This window comes from Anabrus simplex, chromosome 1, assembly GCF_040414725.1.
Source record: "Anabrus simplex isolate iqAnaSimp1 chromosome 1, ASM4041472v1, whole genome shotgun sequence".
Classification (NCBI taxonomy): domain Eukaryota; kingdom Metazoa; phylum Arthropoda; class Insecta; order Orthoptera; family Tettigoniidae; genus Anabrus; species Anabrus simplex.
Window position 1 is genome coordinate 965,650,241 of NC_090265.1, and position 21,420 is coordinate 965,671,660.

A 21,420-nucleotide genomic window follows, 5' to 3' on the forward strand; every position below is an offset into this window, starting at 1 on the left:
ATACTATATAAACTTCTCAGGGACAGGTTTTGCCCCTTTTTAACGACATCATCAGCCTGTAGGCAACCTTAAGGTCAATTGTCTGAAGCCTTGTCTATCCATACATGGTTTACAATGAAAGTTTCTTTACACATTAAAGACCTCTTAAAATTAATATACTACAATTATACTATAAAAAGATGTCATATTACACACTATAAGGGCCAAATTCATAGACAGCAGTTATACATAAGTGCCCCTTGTAAGCCAGGTTCCATTTCATAGTACCTACTTAAGTGTCCCACTTATTGCTATAAGTGGGCCTCCCACACACACTTAAGTGTCTCACTTATGTTGGAGCAAGATGGAGGATAATGATTTTGCTGAATATGTTGCATTTCATTCACAGAATGCTTTCAGTGCACACAGTAGAGATGGAAAATCCTGTCGAAATGTAATGTGACCAACAATTTAATGACGGTTTCGTTTTAGTAAAGTCTTGTTCCTTTGATTGAGAGAGTGAACATAACCTCTAGAGGACTCACTATCTCACCATTAAGGAAGATATTGTTTTGAGATTTTATGTCACCTCTTAATTTCAGGTTATTGTTATTATTATCATCACCATCATCATTACCAGTATTTCGCTTAATTAATTGGAAACGTGTTACAAGTTGATGAGTTATCAAGAATGTAGGCCTACGGAATAGTAAAAAGCTGTACTGATTACAAGATATTAGAATCATTCTGTATTGATGGTTTTCACTTTACAAAGGTGAAAAATGAGAGTATCCACCTTACAAAGGTGAAAAATGAGAGTATTGTATTGAATTAGGAGGATACTCTCATTTTTCACCTTTGTAAAGAGCTGTACTGAGTTATAAGAAAATGAACGTGTTGCACTACCACCATTTATTTTAAGGTTGATCTGTGCTAATTATATCAGGTTAGTCAATGAATCGTCTGCCAGATTATATCAGAAGTTTCTGAAATTATGGCATCGCACATCAAAACATACTATTTGCATTTTATTAGGGAAGTAATTAGGCCTATTACAACGTAACGGCTGCGGATATACTTGTCAAATCATTAAAAGCGTTGTAAGGCTAGATATTCTACATTTCGATGAATATTTGTATAGGTTCGAGTACCTGGATAACTATAAAAATATTAAGAGGCGGCCGGAGTCAGTTCTAGACTCACATTTTATTTCAAAATATCGCCACTAGTCTCGTTGATGTCGACAACTAACTCCACTGATAGTTTCATCGCGGGTGCATAGATGGCAGTACGAAAGGCCAAGGCCGAACGAGCGATTCCCCTCTCACCCTCCAACGTCACATAGTCTGTCACCAGGAAGTTGTGATACAGTACTTGCACGGAGCTGATGGTGTTGACATTTGTACGGAATGCGATACATTCCAGGAAATTATTGAGCATGGGTTAGTGCTGAACAAAACAGTCAAAATAAGGTACTGTTTCCGACAAATATAAATGAAATGGCGTATGGCTTTTAGTGCCGGGAGTGTCCGAAGACAAGTTCGGCTCGCCAGATGCAGGTCTTTTGATTTGACACCCGTAGGCGACCTGCGCGTCGTGATGAGGTTGAAATGATGACGGAGACGACAGATACACCCAGCCCCCATGCCAGAGAAATTAACCAATTATGGTTAAAATTACCAACCCTGCCGGGTTTGTTCAGTGCAGTGTTTTTTATATTCTTAGTAATATGTCTCGCATCTGTGGTGTAGTCTGTGATTAGCTGCCACCCCCAGAGGTCCGGGTTCGATTCCCGGCTCTGCCACGAAATTTGAAAAAGTGGTACGAGGGCTGGAACGGGGTCCACTCAGCCTCGAGAGGTCAACTGAGTAGAGGTGGGTTCGATTCCCACCTCAGTCATCCTAGAAGTGGTTTTCCGTGGTTTCCCACTTCTCCTCCAGGCAAATGCCGGGATGGTACCTAACTTAAGGCCACGGCCGCTTCCTTCCCTCTTCCTTGCCTAACCCATCCAATCTTCCCATCCCTGCACAAGGCCCCTGTTGAGCATAGCAGGTGAGGCCGCCTGGGCGAGGTACTGGTCATTCTCCCCAGTTGTATCCCCCGACCCAAAGTCTGAAAATCCAGGACACTGCCCTTGAGGCGGTAGAGGTGGGATCCCTCGCTGAGTCCGAGGGAAAAACCGACCCTGGAGGGTAAACAGATTAAGAAGAAGAAGAGCCCTGAAGATGGTTTTCCGTGGTTTCCCATTTTCACACCAAGAAAATGCTGGGGCTGTAACTTAATTAAGGCCACGGACGCTTCCTTCCAACTCCTAGGCCTTTCCTATCCCGTCGTCGCCATAAGACCTATCTGTGTCGGTGCGACGTAAAGCCACTACTGTATCAAAAATAAATCAGAAGACGAACCTGTATCTAAAAAGGAAACGAGGAGTGGTAGACAAACAAACTCACACGCGTAATATTATTCGGAATGCAAGGGTAAAAGGAGAAGGTTATATTTCTTACTCAGACAAGGAAGTACCTGGTCTGAGCCCTACATTATTCTTTGTTATTGTTTGTTTTAGGTGCCCATCAATATCAAGAAGATACGTGAACTAAATGCCTTAAAACCTTACCTGATGGAATATGAATACTTTTATGACAGCATTTTACAATGGCCTGTGCTGTGGAGTTTGTTTATGCGGATCGATTACCTCCTGTCATGATGAGCAGGCATTGCTGATTTCATCCTTTTGTGTCAGCAATACAGTCTAAACCTATTAAAATATGTTTTCTTTAACAAATATGATGTTTATGACAAAATCCCTTCAAAATTCAAGAACCATCCCATAAAAATATTTTTGCAACACTCGTTTATTTCAGAAACCAGTTAAGTGGAAATTTGTTCCGGTTTTTTTACGGCAAAGTTAATAAGCACAACATATTTTTCCTTAGATAGAAATTATTAAGAGATAGAATACTTTCAAGCTAAAATATTAAAACCCCTACCGTCAGGCCCCGATTTCAAGTAGTTAGCGCCCTGGGCAAACAATATTTAGCCGCCCGCCCCTCTGCTCGTTCTAAAAAATAATTAAATATTACAGTTTTCAAGATTATGAGTTTTTAAACAGCACATTATGCAAATACAGTTAATTCTCATAATTAAAGTTATCAAGCCAAATAAAGATAACAGCCAAATAAGAATGAGGCTGTTTTTATTGTTATTTAAAAAGCCGTTGGTTCAGTTTGATAATTTGTATGTAAGTAAATAATTTTAGAAATAAGACACGTTTTCTTCATAAAATTTAAATATATAGATTAAATTCAGGTTTTAAAGTTAGAATAGTTTAAAGTGTTTTATATAGTCTAATAAAATAATTGGAATAATTTGTGGAATGTAAAAGTAATTTGAGTGTAATGAATTTAAGACGTAATTCACGCAAGGCCATAATTACTCGATCCGCCAGCAGCCGACCCTCATAAACTGGCGCCCTGGGCAAATGCCCAGTTCGCCCATTTGTAAATCGGGGCCTGCTTACCGTAACATATTGTCTGATGCTAGACAGTTTCTTTCATTTTCCCAAAAATGACAGATTTGGCCCTTGACTTGTTTCTGAAATAATCGATTCAATTAAGGTATAGCCCCAGCATTTGCTTGGTGTAAAAATGGGAAACCACGGAAAACCATCTTCAGGGCTGCCGACAGTGGGGTTCGAACCTGTTATCTCCCGAATACTGGATACTGGCCGCACTTTAGCGACTGCAGCTATCGAGCTCGGGTTTTAAGTATCTAGAACCGCCACTGCCCATATTGTAATAGGCTACAACTGAAAGAGGAACAACATATATTTATAGCAATTTATTCTACTAAACCTTAAAATAGTTTTATAAATGTATACACACAGAGATAATACAGAAACATGTAGCAACTACTATTCAGTATGCGGCTTCTCAACCATTACTACATCTCTTTCTGTAACGTTACGCCATTTAGCCATTCTTTTAGTGAGATATGTTGTAGCTTATTCGAACTGACGATTCACCTCCGACCTACATTTACCAATAAAAATAAGTTAATTGTCTTAGAGTGAATAGTAAACATCATTGCGTCACTAATATAACAAAGACAATTCAATAAAGTCGGATAACACCTACCTCAGATAAGGCAGCTGTTCAAAGTTCATTCGCAATTTCATGGTGTTCTTCACCAACATATTTGTCATATTCTTCGGCGTGTTTTAAAGAATAATGTCGATGAATGTTTTTCTTTTTTTGCTAGTGGTTTTACGTCGCACCGACACAGATATGTCTTATGGCGACGATGGGATAGGAAAGGCCTATGTGTTGGAAGGAAGCGGCCGTGGCCTTAATTAAGGTACAGCCCCAGCATTTGCCTGGTGTGAAAATGGGAAACCACGTAAAACCATCTTCAGGGCTGACGACAGTGGGATTCGAACCCACTATCTCCGGGATAAAAGCTCACAGCCGCGCGCCTCTAACCGCACGGCCAGCTTGCCCAGTGTTAACATTTTTAATAAAGTTTAATGTCTTATTACAAATCAAGCATTTTGCCATTCCATTGCACTCGGTAAAAAGATACGGCATAGTAAAACACGACAAAATATAACGTGCTATTGAAAGGTCATACCACAACTAGCGAGTAACAAAGTATTGTCAGCGTGTCCACTGCCGCTTGTTATGAAGCAAGGGTGAGGAAGCGACTGATAGCAGCTGAAGATCTCGCTCACCATATCCCTGCTAATCTGTCATCATCCCTCTTCAAGGACAAGGCTTTGTGACACTGCGGCATCTGACGGAAACTGGCTGAACTACCAGCACTCGAATTCGGCCGACACTCGGAAGTCAATAAGCAGAGCTTTATTAAAATAACGATTAAATATATAAAGAAATCCTAATCTTGAAGTATGTTAAAGTAGCCCCTTAGAGAAAAATATAAACTTCGCTACGGTATAGTTTGCTTCCAATCTGAACACCATCTTGACTTAAAACAAGTTTAGGAAAACCACGGTTCAGAGCTCAATTTCATATGGAGATTCGTTATTTTAATTACCATTTTATAACTATATTTTCATATCTTTTTGAAATGTTTTTGCACTAATGAAAAGTGTATCACAGACTACCGTGCGCTATAAAAACAAAATAATTTTACCTTGTTCCGTTTCCTTATAAAAACTCTTACAAACTTTTGACCCATGTTACAACAACTACTGAGCTGGTGGCCGGCCGTTCCAGCTCCGGCCGCCTCTTAAGAAGGAAATTAGACTCTGGGCATTTTCGTAGTTTTCATTGTCCACAAGAAGTTTTCCTACGTCATTCATATTCTGATGAGAAACTGCGTCGGTCTGCTTGTTCTAGATTATACGCAAGTTCTTGCAGGTGTCGTCTCAGCTCGCTGTTTTGTTATCCATTCTGATAACCAAATACAATATAGACAATCTTTTAACCTCAAATATTACGCGCGCGGTTGTGCGATGTCCTTCGATAAACAAAGCACAATAGATCATCCCACTATTCGGTAGCCAGAACTGCACAATCCAGGAAGCATGGACATAATATACAGCATTGCCACCTCTCCAGTGATACTGTGGCAATGAGTGTGCTCTTTAAGTGCTGTCTATGAAATGTAAAATCATATAAGTGAATACTTATTATAAGTGATCCCTTATTACTTAAGGGTTCCACTTGTGTATAAGTGCTGACTATGAATTTGGCCCTAAGTATCGGGAATTGATGGTATCTTGCTTGTACACATGAAAATTAAAAACTTTAACACGCTACAATTATACTATGAAAAGATGCAACACTACACACGATGAGTATCGAGAATTGATGGACTTTTTTAGAATCTAGAATTAACAGCACCAATAAGTTTTTAATTTTCATGTATACAAAATACCATCAATTTTCGATACTCATAGTGTGTAATGTGGCATCTTTTTATAGTATAATTGTAGCATATTAATTTTAAGAGGTCTTTAATGTGTAAAGGAACTTTCATTGTAAACCATGTATGGATAGACAAGGCTTCAGTCATTTGACCTTAAGGTTGCCTACAGGCTGATGATGCCCTTAAGAAAAGGCGAGACATGTCCCTGAGAAGTTTATATAGTATTATGTCAATTTCAACCACGTAACACGTGGCATGTATTGAGTAGGTGGTGATAATAAATAAATTATTTTTGAGATCATTTTGCTTATATTCAACAGTCTTTACCAATATAGTCACTGTTTCCCAGGATACACAATCCTGATCAATCTAAATCACTATACCATATGTACAGATTCTTACCCAAACAGATATTTATACAAAATATAATGATATAATGTACCCGTAACTTTTGCACTTGGTGGCTAGATGTGCATAAGACCCACGCAGAGCGTGTGCGTATCTGGAGTGTTGCAGAGAGGGAGAGGTTTACTTGAAATAAGTATAATGGAATTCAAGGAACCGAGCTCGATAGCTGCAGTCGTTTAAGTGCGGCCAGTATCCAGTATTCGGGAGATAGTAGGTTCGAACCCCACTGTCGGCAGCCCTGAAAATGGTTTTCCGTGGTTTCCCATTTTCTCACCAGGCAAATGCTGGGACTGTACCTTAATTAAGGCCATGGCTGCTTCCTTCCCACTCCTAGCCCTTTCCTGTTCCATCGTCGCCGTAAGACCTATCTGTGTCGGTGCAACGTAAAAAAAAAACTAGCAAAAAAAATAATGGAATTCAAAGAGAGATGATGAACATACTAACAACAAAAAAGTTCAAATTTCAAATCACCTCTGTATGGAATATATACTGAATATGCCTTCTCTTCGCCCTGGGCTGACAAAGTTCATTGTGGCCCGGCTGCGGTTCTCATTCGACCCTGGGACGCCTTTTGATTGAGATCTAGATGGTCTGGATGATCTGGAAGTTCTAGAAATTCTGGGTGGTCTAGATGTTCTAGAAATTCTGGATGGTCTGGAAGTTTGCGTGATATTAGTGTTAGTCGAGCTTATATACTCCGCACTTGCGCCCTGGACCTGTTTGAGTTATACAAACAGCTTCTGCACAGATGAAAATGATCATAGAAATGGCCACAAAATGATTTGCAACACTTATAAATTATGCACTCAAAGAATTAATTAATTAATAAATTCACTCAACAGAATGTTAATAAAATCTGACTCGTGTTCTGAAATTAACTACTTGAAAGAAATTGAATACGGTAGAACGTCACTAAAATTGAACACGCAACTCGACACTGCTTCTGGAAATGTTAGTAGACTGAGTCAAATGTCAAATACAATCAAATTCGTAACACAGATTAGCCACTCAGAAAATAATTGTATAATTGTACAATCTTGCACTCTTGAATTTCACTGGAATCGACTTAGGAGTAATACAAATAACACAATACTTGGCAAAATTAAGTTTTATCACACGGTGATTGTTCATAAGTTGACACGACATCTTGTAAATTTGAAGATAATCACTTCAATTAATTAGCAACGAAAATATTCATCCTGTGAAATTAGTCTTGTTCACTTTAGTTAATCACAAATAAGATCGTAACACCAATGAAGTTGAGTCTGTCTACAGGCTGTCCTTGGTTCGACTGCATGAAAATTGAATACTATTTACAGAAGCACAAGTTCAAATATACTGTTCGTAGCTAAGAACCTACAAAATGTTTAGGTAGTATGTGAGAAATACCCTCCACTTCACGAAAACACAAGTTCAGTGAAGCATTCAAAGTACTATCTCAATCGTCTATCACTAAAAAAATCCTAAGCTCAACTATAATGTTATACTTTGTCAAAATATTTCAATCACTCGATGAAAACTTATACACTGTTCGAATTCCATCATCTGAAGAAATATTATGATCAATTTGAAATTTAAGCACTCGGTTATTTAACGAAATATTTCAATCGCTTTGAAATGTAAGCATTGGGTAGAAAATAATAGAAGTTCCAGAAACACATAACTTGAATTAAAGAAATGATAAGTCACTTGGAAATGGACCCAAGTTAAATTACACTATTCAAGTTCACATTGAAAAGTTTTATCACTCACGAATAGACAACACTGAAAATGTATAAGTCCGGTTTATGTTAATGTGGAGTTAAAGTTTTCTAAGTACGAAGAACTTCACCAAACACTTGACATTCGGCAAAACTGCAGTTTATATTGCAACAAATAATGCCACCAGCCAACCGTCCGATCTTGACTGTGGTACATGACTGACTTTGACCTGCTATCTGGCCCTACTTTTATACAAGAATTGTGGGATTTTAAGTGATTGTATCCTGTTGAATATCTCCCTTGATTCTGGTCAGATTCTGTTCAATCTTGGGGAAAATGGGGACATAAAATTGGTTAACAAGATGATGTTGTGCTTTTATCTTAACCCAAAAAAAAAAGTTTCAAATGTTATATCGGCTGACATAATCCAGCTGTGACAAGATATGGTGGGATGTGACGTCACATGTTCCACGTCGCACTTTGCCTTCTGTTGCAGTCAGTTGTGCAAAAACGCACGGCACGTAGTTTGAGTTCAATTGACGGAGACTCTGACTTGGACCAACGTTCCTGGTACAATAAATATTCAATATTCCCAAACTACAAATTCTTCTTATAATATTATGTTCCTACATCTTAACATACTTTTATAATACAAATTATTTAACGTAAATTTCCTAACCTAAAATTGGGAAGTCATACTTGTGTACGGTTACAAGCCCACACAGGCTTTAGTTATTTATTTATTAATTATTATAGACCTGAATATCCTTCAACGCCAGTGTCTCGCAAATAACTCGTAGCAATTATTTTATTATATTTGCGTCTTTAACTTTCACTTCGTGGATATTATCCTTCTTCTTCAGCAGTCTTGAATGACGTTCTACTTCTATACCTTCAGTGCGAATTGACTGTTATTTTCCAATAATAAATCTTAACAATCTTCTTGCGTCTTTCTTTGTCGCCACCTTCTATGCTCCTTTCTCCTCAAGTACCTGACGAAAACATTATTCCTTTGACATTTAGGAATGTTTTGATGTTTTACTACTGACGTTCTCATGGCTTAGACTACATTTTCATTCCAATCAGACTTCACTGAGAACAGTGAAATGGCACATTATTCCTCCTGCATCGTTTTAAATATATTGGTTGCGATATATTTATATATATCTTGTTCTTATTTCTCACAATGTGACTTTTTGCTGTTCCATTTCATATTCTAGCACGTGTTCTTTCTATTTCCTTTCACTATTTAGCTACGTTCATTCCATAGGTGGTATATGTTTATATTTTCTATTTGAGAAGCTTGGCTACATTTTCCTTCACTATTCCTTGAAATACATCTTCATGTTAGAAGAATTGTTAATGCCTCTATATGTTCAGTTCATATCTCTGACTTCATATGCATTATTATTAAATGATCTACTTATCACAAAGGGTCCGTTGAATAAATGGATAAATTTCGAGAATATTTTGGCCGATACATTAGAAACTGTTGGTTTTTTTATTAATGTGAGGTCACCTTCTTTCAGTTTAGGGTGGAATGTCTTGTGTTGGACTCTTCTTAGCCTTCTTTGAGACTGTCTGTACATTCTCTCTCTAACCAGGTGATTGATCTCATCTTGACTTAATCTCTGATTGATGTCTGACTTGATTACTGCATTCCATGGTCTTGTGGGGGTATACCGTGGTGTACAATACTTGGTATCTGTCCAATGGATTTGTGTATTGCGTATTAATACTGTCTTCGATTATTTTAATCACATCTATCCATGTCCAATGACAATCTGAACAGTATATACGACAGAATTTTGCTATCTCCTTCATGCATCTTTCTACAGGATTAGCAGCTGGATGTCTCACCGAACAAAGGATGTGTTTGATTCCAAGTTCCGTCATTGCTTCTTCAAATTGTGTTGATCTAAATTGAGTTCCCCTATCTGAAAGTAGTCTTTCAGGTTTTCCCATACTTGGCAATATGTGTTTCATCAAACGTTGTAACACTTGTTTCGAATTAGCTCGCTGAATCGGTTGGAGTGATATATATTTCGAAAATACGTCCATAACCATGACTGTAAATCAATGTCCCCTTCTTGCGGTTCGTAATTTACCGAATATGTCTATAGCATAGATTTCCTTGGCTTTCTGTGGTAATATGGCCTTGGGTTCGTGTCTCACCAAACAGTTTCCATGCTTGACCTTCTGGCATACATCACAAGTTCTTACTACATTTTTCACCGTTCTCCTTATTCCCTTCCAAGTGAATTTTTCTAAAATAACCTGAGTAACTTTCTCTATGCCTCTGTGTCTGGTTATCCTGTGTATGTGCCAAATTACTACTCTATGTAACACAGAAGATAACACAGTTTGTATTTTTCCTTTGTCTTTACCCATCGTAGCCATTAACATTCCCTGCTTGATAACATATACTCGCATTATCTTTGCTTTAATTTATCATCACAATTCTCGCTCTCTAATTTATCCGTAATCTGCCCCAGTTTTTCGTCTGCCTGTTGCAAATTCTTCAAACCCTTCAGTTTCTCCAGTAATTCTGCATCTTGCGAAATCAGCTCTATTTTATGGATTTTCTCCTCCGTTTCATTAGGATTGCGACTCAAAGCATCCGCCAACAGATTGTCCTTCCCTTTGCAGTACTCAACCTTTATTTGGAACTGCTGAGTGAACAACATCCATCTCATTACTCTTTCACTTGTCATTGCAGCCTTCAATCCAAATATAAGTGTTTTTTGATCTGATCTGACTGTTATCAGGTATCCATAGATAATTTTCCTCCACTGTTGTAAGGCATAACAGCAATTCCTGTTCCATGGTCGTATAATTCACTTCATGGCTTCTTAATTTTCGACTGGTAAAAGCCAAATATGTTCGTTTCTGGGGTTGGTCTTTTTCCTCCTGGTATAGACATGCCTCAATACCTATATTTGAAGCATCGGATTGAATTATGAATTCTCTTTCGTAATCCGGATAGCCTAATTTTATGCTTTTTTCCATCAATGTTTTCATTTCTTGGAATGCCTTTTCGTCCCATTTCCATCTGTTATTCGTTTTCAACAAATCTTGTAAGGGTGCTGCTGTTCGGGTATAGCCCTGGCAATGATTTGAGAAAAATTTGGTCATTCTGAGGAATTGCCTGACTTGTTTTATCTGCTTCACATGAGGAAAATCACACATGGCCTTAATTTTCACAGGATTCGGTCGTACCCCTTTGCCATCGATCCTGTGTCCGATTAATAATACCTCTTCCTAGCAAAATTTTTACTTCCCTAAGTTTATTTTAAATCCCGTTTCCCTCAGATTTTCAAATAATTTCGTCAGCTTGTCACAATGGTCTTGGAATGTCTTGGTTGCTAAAATTAGGTCATCCACATAATAAATCAGGAATTCTTTCACTTCTGGCATCACATTCCTATCCAAAGCACTTATTAGGACTGCACAACTGTTCTTGAGTCCAAAAGGGAGCCTGCAATAGACATAAGTTTGATTGTTGAACATGAATCCTATCAATAATCTAGATTTTTCCTCCAGAATGATGAGATGATAAGATGAAGTAAAATCCGTGGTTGTAAAGTATCTCATGTCTCTGAATTTCTTAATGATGTCCTTAATTTTTGGTACCTGGTTGTATTCTGGTATTATTTTTCTGTTTAGCTGTCTGGCATCTAAGCATATTCTTAGTTTCCCATTGCTTTTCATTACAATAACCAATTGGTTTAGGTATGGAGTGGATGTTTTGACTATTATACCGTCGTCTTCCATTTCCTTTATCTGTTTCTTAAATTCTGGGAAATGCTTTTCCGGTATGCCATATAATTTACCCCTGTATGATATCCAATCGTTTACTAGAAGTTTGTATCTGAAATTTGGAATTTGTCCGGGTTTGTTTTTGAACACATCTGAGTATGTCTGCAAGATTTTGTGTAATCTTGATTTCTCCATTGACAAGATTTTGGCACTGGCAATCGCCTCCGTGATGTTTGGTGTCTCGTTTTCCTCTTCCATGGTGATGACTTTCTCGATACCATTCAGAACTTCCTCCTGTCTTAGGCTTATCTCCTTTTCTTCCATATCATATTCATGGTGTTTTCTCAACTGAGTACCTACTTCTCCTTCCTCTATCTTCATGCCATCAGTCATGTAAATATCTTCATTTATTTTAATCCTTTCTTAGACATTTTCTGCATTTTCACCGTACATAGGAAATTTTACTTCTTGTTTCTCCATATCTACCGTCACGCCTGTCACTGTCATAAAATCTATTCCTAGTATTATATTATACTTGATCTTATTCATAACGATGAACAGATATTCAAAATTCATTTTCCCGATACTGATTTCCAGGTACGTCTGAATAACACATTCTATTTTTTTGTCCCGTATTATCCCACATATTTTAACCTTTGATACGGGTATCATCAACAATTTTATCTTCTTATTCATGTCTTTGAATAATTCCTTGGATATTACGCTGATACTGGTACATGAATCTATGAGACAGTGCACTCTTATCTCATCAACTCTCGCCACTATAATGGGTAAACTATACTTCCACCTCTTGGGATTTGCTGATAAATCTTTCATTAAATCTTCTGAATCTATTTCCCATGAATCTACCTGTGCAATCAGATAACTGAGAATTTTGTGGTTCTCTGTGTCTTCCACATTTTCTATCTCCCCATCTATTCGGAAATCGACGTTTTCTTGTTCTGCTTGTTATTCTCTCTTCTTCCCCTCAACACTCAAATTCTTTACTGTTCGGATTGAGCCTTTGCTCCTCTTGCTTCCTTCTCTTGTACAGCTGCAGTTCAAGACTTTCAGCCCCCTCTACATCTGCATTAACATCTTGATCACGTATTGCTCTCTCCCACTTATCTTTGTCATCTCGGGCTTTCCTTAATTCTTGAAAGTACCTTCTATTGTAATACTCCTTATCTCGACTATACCTATCGTTTCTTCTTTCGTATCCAGTTCTTCTTCTAGGATTATACCTTCCTCTTCCTTCTCTAAACTGGGTCCTGTATTGCATATATGGTCTCTGGCTTCTATTTTCAGTATATGCTTCATGGTTACAGGAATTCCTTCTGCAATTACATCTTTCCTCTTTTCTCCTTCTATCTTCCCGATTATTCCATTCTGTTTTCCTACTTATTTTCTTTTGTTCGTCAGACGTGTTTTTGCCTATGTATTCCTGGGTTAGGGTATTGATGGTCACCTCACCATTTACATTCTGAATTATTCTACTGGTGGGTGCCACTGTAGTCATGTCTATTTGTCTAAGAGTGTCTTCCATCTTTATTGCTGTTTCCACGTTTGCAGCAGCTAACAATTTTTGGACTTCTGGTGGGAACTGTTGTATTGTTTTAATAGCCTCTAGCTCGCTAGGTGGTGATTCTAGATCTTGGAAACAATGGAATTGATAGGCAAAATAATCGCTGCATCTAGTTTGACTATTCAACGCATATTTTCTCGAATAGAGTTCTAGTCAGAGGTTCTGCTGCACCTCTGAATTCCAAAATCTGCGTAAGAAAGCAGCCTTAAAATCGCTATATTCATGAAATGTATATTTGAATGCCTGGAACCAGAGGCTAGGATTTGAGTCTAAATGTCTCTCTATGACCTTTAATCTTTTCTCTTCGGGAATGTTATTTTCTTTAAAATAATCCTCCATCTCCCTACAGAATCGCTTAGGTGAGATGCTGGCCATATTATTAAATTCCTTTGGCCTGTCATTGTATGTTTCAATTATATTAATGATGGCAGGGCCTCCATTATTCCCGTTCTCTATATTTATTTCTCCATTACTATGATTAGATTGTGTAATCACTGTAGGCGTAACTTCTCTTTCATTTATTTGCAGTTCGATAGTCTTCTGCCTCTCACTGCAGGATGACATAGCTGCCTTTGCAAGTAATCAGCTTCATTTTCCATATCAAATTCTAATCACAGAGAGTTACAATAATTGAAAATCTTCCTCCTTTTTGATACTTTTTATTTGCTTTTTGCCAAATTATTAATTATGAAGAGATGATAGAGAGTAAGAACTCTTTCCAGCATTTAAAAGAGGGTGAAATGAAGAAATTAACAGAGAACATGGCGATGTTATTGATTCACAAGAAAAATGGAAACAGTGTGAGAAGATCAGATTATTAATTATAATTAATAATTTGCTAAAAAGCAAATAAAAAGTATCAAAAAGGTGGAAGATTTTCAATTATTGTAACTCTCTGTGATAGCTGCCTTTGTTGCTTGAGCTTCTTCACGGATCTCTTGCATTTGTCCCTGGATTTGTTGGATCCCTTCTTCTGTCTTGCCCATTCTCTGATCAACCTCTTCTTTGTTTTGCTTGATTTCCTCCCCTATCATGCTTATCTTGCCACCGATCTGGTCACAAGCTAGCATGTATTTCGCTTCTATATCTCTATTCGTCATTTGAATTCCATCATTTAGCTCACTGATCTACTCCTCACACTGTTTCCATTTTTCTTGTGAATCAATATTTAACATCGCCATGTTCTGTGTTAATTTCTTCATTTCACCCTCTTTTAAATGCTGGAGAGTTCTTACTCTCTATCATCTCTTCTCTGATCTTATTTATTTCTTCCTGAATCTCTTTATTCTTCTCCTCCATCTTTTCACACTTTCCTGCTTTAAATTCGTCCATGTCACTTCTGATTTTGACCATTTCTGACCCTATTTTCTCAATCTCTTTCTTCATCTCTTCATGCCTTATCAATTTTTCTATCTGTTCTTGTTGACCTCTCTTCATCTCCTGTTTCATCTCCTCCATCATTGTCTTCTGCTTCTCTTCTTGTCTTCTACTTATTTCTTCCATCATTGTCTTCTGCTTCTCTCCTTGTCTTCTACTTATTTCTTCCATCATTGTCTTTTGCTTCTCTTCTTGTTTCCTAATTATTTCCTCCATTGTCTCCTTTTGTTTCTAATCACGCTTCCTGTTCTCTTCTTGCCTTTCTCTCTTAGCTTCTTCTTTGCGCTTTCTAGCTTCCTCTTGTCTTTCTTTTTTTTGGTTCTTCATCATGCTTTCTAGCTTCTTCCATCATCTGGTTCAACATCTCCCTTAGTCCTCCTTGCTCTTCCTTCATCTTCTGCACCTCCTCTCGGTTACACTTTATCGCTTCCTCCGTTTCTCGCAACTTCTCTTCTTGTTTTCTCTGATATTCCTCAAATTGCGCTTTCATATGGCTCAATGTGGTCATGTTGATATATACATGTATACCTTCCAACTTCTCTATTAACCTATCAATACTCTAATATTTCTGCAAATTTGCTCTATATGCCACAACTTACTTAGCAATAGTCTTACAACTAGGCTCTGTAAATATATTTTATAAATAGGCTTAACTACCTAGATTAGGTTTCACAAGTGACCTTGTCCCATTTTCACCAAGAAGTTTGAAATGTTTGGCTTAATAGATGTGAATTTAATTTTATTTAGCTCCCAAACTCATGTTAACTATATTTAAAAGAAAATTCGAATATCATAGTTCCCTATAATCTAATCCTTACACCTACATTATTTCTTATCAAACTCTGATCATTATTTTTATTTTTATTATTAAATTGCTATATTCTATCCTATTCGCATCTTGTTTCAATGTCGTTTGCTACCTGCTATCTTTGCTAACTTCTTCTTCTTCTTGTTCTCCTATCTCTTCTTCCTCTCATTCACTACTATATTGTCAGACATACATTTATCCTCATAATGCTGTCAATTATCCTTCCTTTCTTCTCTGTGATTCCAAAGTCAGTGGTTATCCTAATCTCAAGTACCTCAGTATCTTTCTGTTTTCTTGCGACCATATTGTGCCAATTTTTTTTCTAGACCCAACATTTATTTCTTAGTCCCGCGGTGTCTTTCTCTTCTTGCCCCACGTTGGGCCACCAAATTCTCTTCTGCGCCGCTTCCGCCTCCAGGTCAAGTCGCATGAGATCCAGGCTAACTCGAATATGCTATTAATTTCTCAATACTTGAAATTTATGGGCTATAGGTTCCGCATTCAAGAAAAGATCACCGGATTATACTAGCAGAAAACCCTAACCTACGCAGTGGACGTCTCCTACCCATAATTTGGTTAGTTTTTGCATTCGACTCACAAAAATATGCGAATAATCATCACTTACAACTACAATAATATTCAAACAATCATCACTTACAACTAGATCCTTATCCTAAGAAGTTATTAAAGAGGAACCAAGTTTTATAATATAATATTTATTTAAAAATAAAGTAGAAATTGAAGATAATAGTCGGTTGTTATGAAATATTTCTTGAAAAGATAAATAAAGAATAAGTGACTTTGTGTTTCATCAATTAATCTTTGAAATGCATTAAAAATTAGAGATCTCTAACTGAATAAAGAAAAAAATACATAAGATTATAATATTTACAATACTGACTGAGAGCTATTAAATGTGTCGGACGCAGATTCCAAGATCTGATTAAATCACAAATAAAATTAGAATCTCATCTTGCATCTTATCAATCATCGCGTGAAATTGTTCCTGAAATCTTGCTAGCTTTTCCTCAAACATTCATTAATTACGTCACAGTACAATAGACTCACTTGGATGTAGCTGTTCATGCTCACTTATTGACAACTTGGTTGTGAGAATTTTTTTTTAATTTAAATTATTTAACATGGTTCACATGTGTTACACTTTCTCAACATTCTTTCAAAATTCTTGGTGTCGCATTTTGTACGGAAAAAGATAATTCACTAAGTCATTATGTACTTGAAAATAATATTGAAACCTCATAACTAATATTTACTCAGATTATTCACTTGAGGTAGCTATAAATTAATTTAAGTGCTCATATAGTGATTGTACATGTCGTAATACTGTGCTATCATCCGTATTTGACAATCATTTAACACAATTATGCTGGATATCAGGTGATTTAGCTTGAAAGAAGACACACTCAATTACTAATAGTCTTCAATTTTGAAGAACAGTTACCAGTGATATCAATTAATGTACTGCAGTAAGCTTCCTAGCTTTCCTAATCTAAGTGAGAATACTTGTGGTTAGAAGAAACATATAAGTACAGGCTAATTCTGCGCCACTCCTCTTATCAGGAATTATTTGATGATCTACTAGGTAAATACCAACATATGAACATTATTAAGATCGTAATTAACGCTATATATGGTTTATCCAAAGATTAACAGGCAGTTGAGAACAAATTATAACCTTCTTTCCATTTCAAAAATACGTAAATTGAAATAATATCGTCGTTAAAATAAACCATAACTTCATATATAATGAAGCAATAATCATCACCAACATTATCCATCATATCCTCATACCATTATTCGCACATAAATCATTCACCTCACATTATTCATCTCATATTACACTTCACATTACCATAAACGCATTCATTCATTTCAACTTGACGTATACTATACTATCATCATTGATCATCCATTCGTTTATTTATTACGTTCTCAATCTTTCAACAATTCCATAAAATATTACCATATTTTTTCACCAAAATCCAACATACGATCTCATTTCCTCTTAACTTCACGTCACACGTTCTAAAATGAGCCTGATGTTTACTACAATGTCGTATGGTATTCATACTGAGATTATCTTAACCTTCTTTTACTCAATACTGACACCATTGCGAATGGAATATTAAATTATCACTGGTTACCTGCTTCCTACATAACGGATTTGATATTTATGTCAGATGAGTACCTACTAACCTCTAACATACTTATGTGAGTTGTCTTCTCGTGTAACATCACTTCTTTGGTAATATTTAAAATAGCACTTCATTCATATTTTGATAAATGAGAATAAAAATATAGCATAGCACTTCCCAAAAGAAAACAAATATCATTTACATTAATGACTATAATGGCTTATCTTTCTCTGTACTCCCTCGTTGTCATCACGTCTTGGTGGTTAGACATGCGGGCTTGGTTTACGGCATTTCCCTCATCCTTTTGGGAACATCTGGGACAATCTCGGGTCGTTGCCGGTCATCATGGGCTGGATTTGTCATCTCATGTCGCCATAACCTAGGTAGCTCTGCTTCCACTTCTTTAGTGCATGAAGTCTTCAACCTCTTGCGCAGTTAGAACAGAATAAGACGTCGGCATGGTTAGTTCCGTCATCTCACACACACAGCCTGCTATAATCTATGGATAATATAAGAGTACCGCTTCTCTAAAATAATCTTTTATAAAGCTTTAGGATTTGCAGTGTGTATATGGATATTTCAATTTGACTAAGATATTATGTTTTCTCTGTCTTGCGCTCTTGATATTATTATTATGTAGCTTCTTAAAATAAGCTCCGTCGGCTAACACGTCGTCTCGCAAGGATAATGTGACGTAGTAATGCGGAAGTCTTTCTGTCCGCTGGAATGGTTTTAATTATTACGGATCTGAATAACCTTCAACGCCAGTGTCTTGCAAATAACTCGTAGACAATTATTTTATATTTACGTCTTTAACTTTCACTTCGTTGATATTATCCTTCTTCTTCAAAAGTCTTGAGTGATGTTCTACTTCTATACCTTCAGTGCGAATCGACTGTTATTTTCCAATAATAAATCTTAACAATCTTCTCGCATCTTTCTTTGTCGCCCCCTTCTATGCTCCTTTCTCCTCAAGTACCTGACGAAAATATTATTCCTTTGACATTTAGGAATGTTTTGATGTTTTACTACTGACGTTCTCACGGCTTAGACTCCATTTTCGTTCCAATCAGACTTCACTGAGAACAGTGAAATGGCACAGTCTTCAAGGTTGCCGTAGACACCTTCAATGTGTCTATTGAACAAGATGGACTTCACCAGCTTGAAATCTTGCCCATTGGTTCTGGTAGCAAACAGGAACCTAGGCAGCAGGATCCCATGCCTTCACACTGCACTTGTTTCCAGGGGTTTGTCCCCATGGGTGTTCTTAATTCAGCAAATAATGGTATGCAATCACTAGATATTGGACATCAACATCAAAATTAGGGACATTCCACTAACACAAGCAAACATTTCACATATCTAGGATGGCTTAAATGATAAACACAGCAGAACTGCTCAAACCCAGGAGGGATTCAACAAGAAAAGGACCAATCTAATCACCAAAAAAACTGCCCAAAAAAGTGAAAGTGCAAAATAAGTTATACCTGGAGTGTTACACTTTATGGCTCAAAAACATGGACTATTGGCAAAAATGAAAAGAGAAGATTAGAGATATTTGAGTAGACCTTGCACACTTCAGAAGTGCTGCACTCTGCCAGTGCTTCGCAATGTCATTTGTGTGAGACACGACACACTCAGTGATGCGATGTGCACATGCTTATTATGAAGAAACACGTTCAAACTTTCAAAAAACAATGCATGACAACCAAGTTTCTCTCTATGTAGCAGAAAGGAATCATTGGAAATGTCTTTGATATTAAAAATGGCAAAGAAAACAGCAGGCATAATGTTAAGATATGCAAAGCAGATGAGGGTAGTCTGCGTATTTCAGACTTCCCATGAACAGATGGTCGACATTTTTGCATTTTCAATATTTCGAACATCCTCCTTTGGACCAGAGATCATAATATCTAAGTTAAACCAAACTATTTAATATAAAAGTGATGAAGTTTTTACACTACTCTAGTTATAGTTTCTACAGTAGTTGCACAAAGTATTCCTGTATTTGAAACCTGCTAAAATACTTACAAATCAATGAATTCTGAATACTAATTTTGTCGAGGGGATTTTAAATTTTCTAACAGCAAACAATATGTTCATGAAAATTCATTTTTAATCTGGAAAAAAAAAATATTGCATATTAGTTAAGTCAATTGTGTAAGTACCGATCCCACTTCCAAATTGCAGCTTCCTCACTATACAGTTTATAATAACAATATTGCTACACAATATTTATCCATCAACCAATGATGAAACTCTAGTCTTAAGTAATAAACCGATTCAGTTAAAATTTCTACCTTTCTTTACTTTTAATTTTTAGTAGCATCTGGAAAGAATAGATGCAGATATTATTTGAATGAATATTCAAAGAATGACCAACCTTGTCCTTCTCTAACATAGCCACAAGTTCGTGGCCATGTCTCTTCATTGCCTGTGCCTTCATCCCAGCTGAAGTGAACATCTGATGCACGGTAGGAAATCATAGACTCATTGTCTAGGTTAGGAAGATGGCGCCAAGATGGCTGAGAACAAGGAACAACAAGAGTAAACATCTATGTATCTTTAATACAAAGCTACAAATACTGGTCTTATAATGTTAAAAAAAAATCCAACACTCACTCACTCACTCACTCACTCACCAGTTCTACTGATTGGCAGGCTCAACCGCTGCCTGATCTGACTAACTCCTCAAGCTGCTACCTTCACTGACTATTTTCTACAGAGTGACGGCTCTCTGCCAAGTGGCCTAGTGACTGTTCCTTCCTGAGTGACCACTCCTTTTCAAGTGACCTGAATGACCACGAGTCTCTCTTGTCACTCCCTTTTATCACTTCTCTGAGTTTCTAGAACAAGGCATCCCCTACTACAGTGTTCTCTAACATCACTTACTTGTTAGCTTCCTATTGGTTACTTCAAGTGTGGTCCCATCCGTCTTCTGTACATGCATGTGACTGGTAACCTTCCACAGAATCTTTCTACAAGGAATTGTTGCACCACTAAGTGCATTCTTAGTTCACAGGGCACCTTCCTACGTGACCAAAAACATGCTTGTTTTCCACTGGTCCGCCCAATTTGAGCCTCAAACCAGCACCTCCTGGTCTGTTTACTACATACCCTGACAAATATTCTGATTGCTCCAGATAGCTTCACTCCCTGGCTCACTGAATTTTTCCTAGTTGAGACCAGCTTTAAGAATGCTTTTAATTATAATTGTAATTCTGTACTTATTCACTGCACTGATATTTGATTTACACTTAATCACTCACTTCTACTGTTTTTGCTTTATCTTCTTTTATATTATACTTGACCTACTCATGATTATACGTTACACTTAAACTACTCATGATTATTAGGGATTTCTGACTGGGAGGTCATGGGATGGAACCCTGTTCGATGCGCTCGCTCCATAATTCCCCATGGTCGGACGTGTTGTGAATCGGCACTCGCGACATGTTCTATTAAACATTCAGCCTATATGAAAGTGTGATATGCCGCAGATGGAGGTAAAAATCAATCAATCAATACTGATCTGCATTTAGGGCAGTCGCCCAGGTGGCAGATTCCTTATCTGTTGCTTTCCTAGCCTTTTCCGAAATGATTTCAAAGAAATTGGAAATTTATTGAACATCTCCCTTGGTAAGTTATTCCAATCCCTAACTCCCCTTCCTATAAATGAATATTTGCCCCAGTTTGTCCTCTTGAATTCCAACTTTATCTTCATATTGTGATCTTTCCTTTTTTTTTTTTTTTTTTTTTTG

General features: G+C 37.1%; 1 protein-coding gene across 3 annotated transcripts in view; it reads right to left on the bottom strand.

Moving 5' to 3' along the window:
* The window catches only part of Tace (ADAM 17-like protease Tace), a 230,982-nt gene that overhangs the window by 147,449 nt on the left and 62,113 nt on the right, over positions 1 to 21,420 (bottom strand). For all 3 annotated transcript variants that reach the window (XM_067136788.2, XM_067136787.2, XM_067136789.2), the window contains exon 5: positions 20,043 to 20,184. In XM_067136788.2, the coding sequence (XP_066992889.2) occupies positions 20,043 to 20,184 (142 nt within the window). The remainder of the gene's footprint in view (positions 1 to 20,042; positions 20,185 to 21,420) is intronic.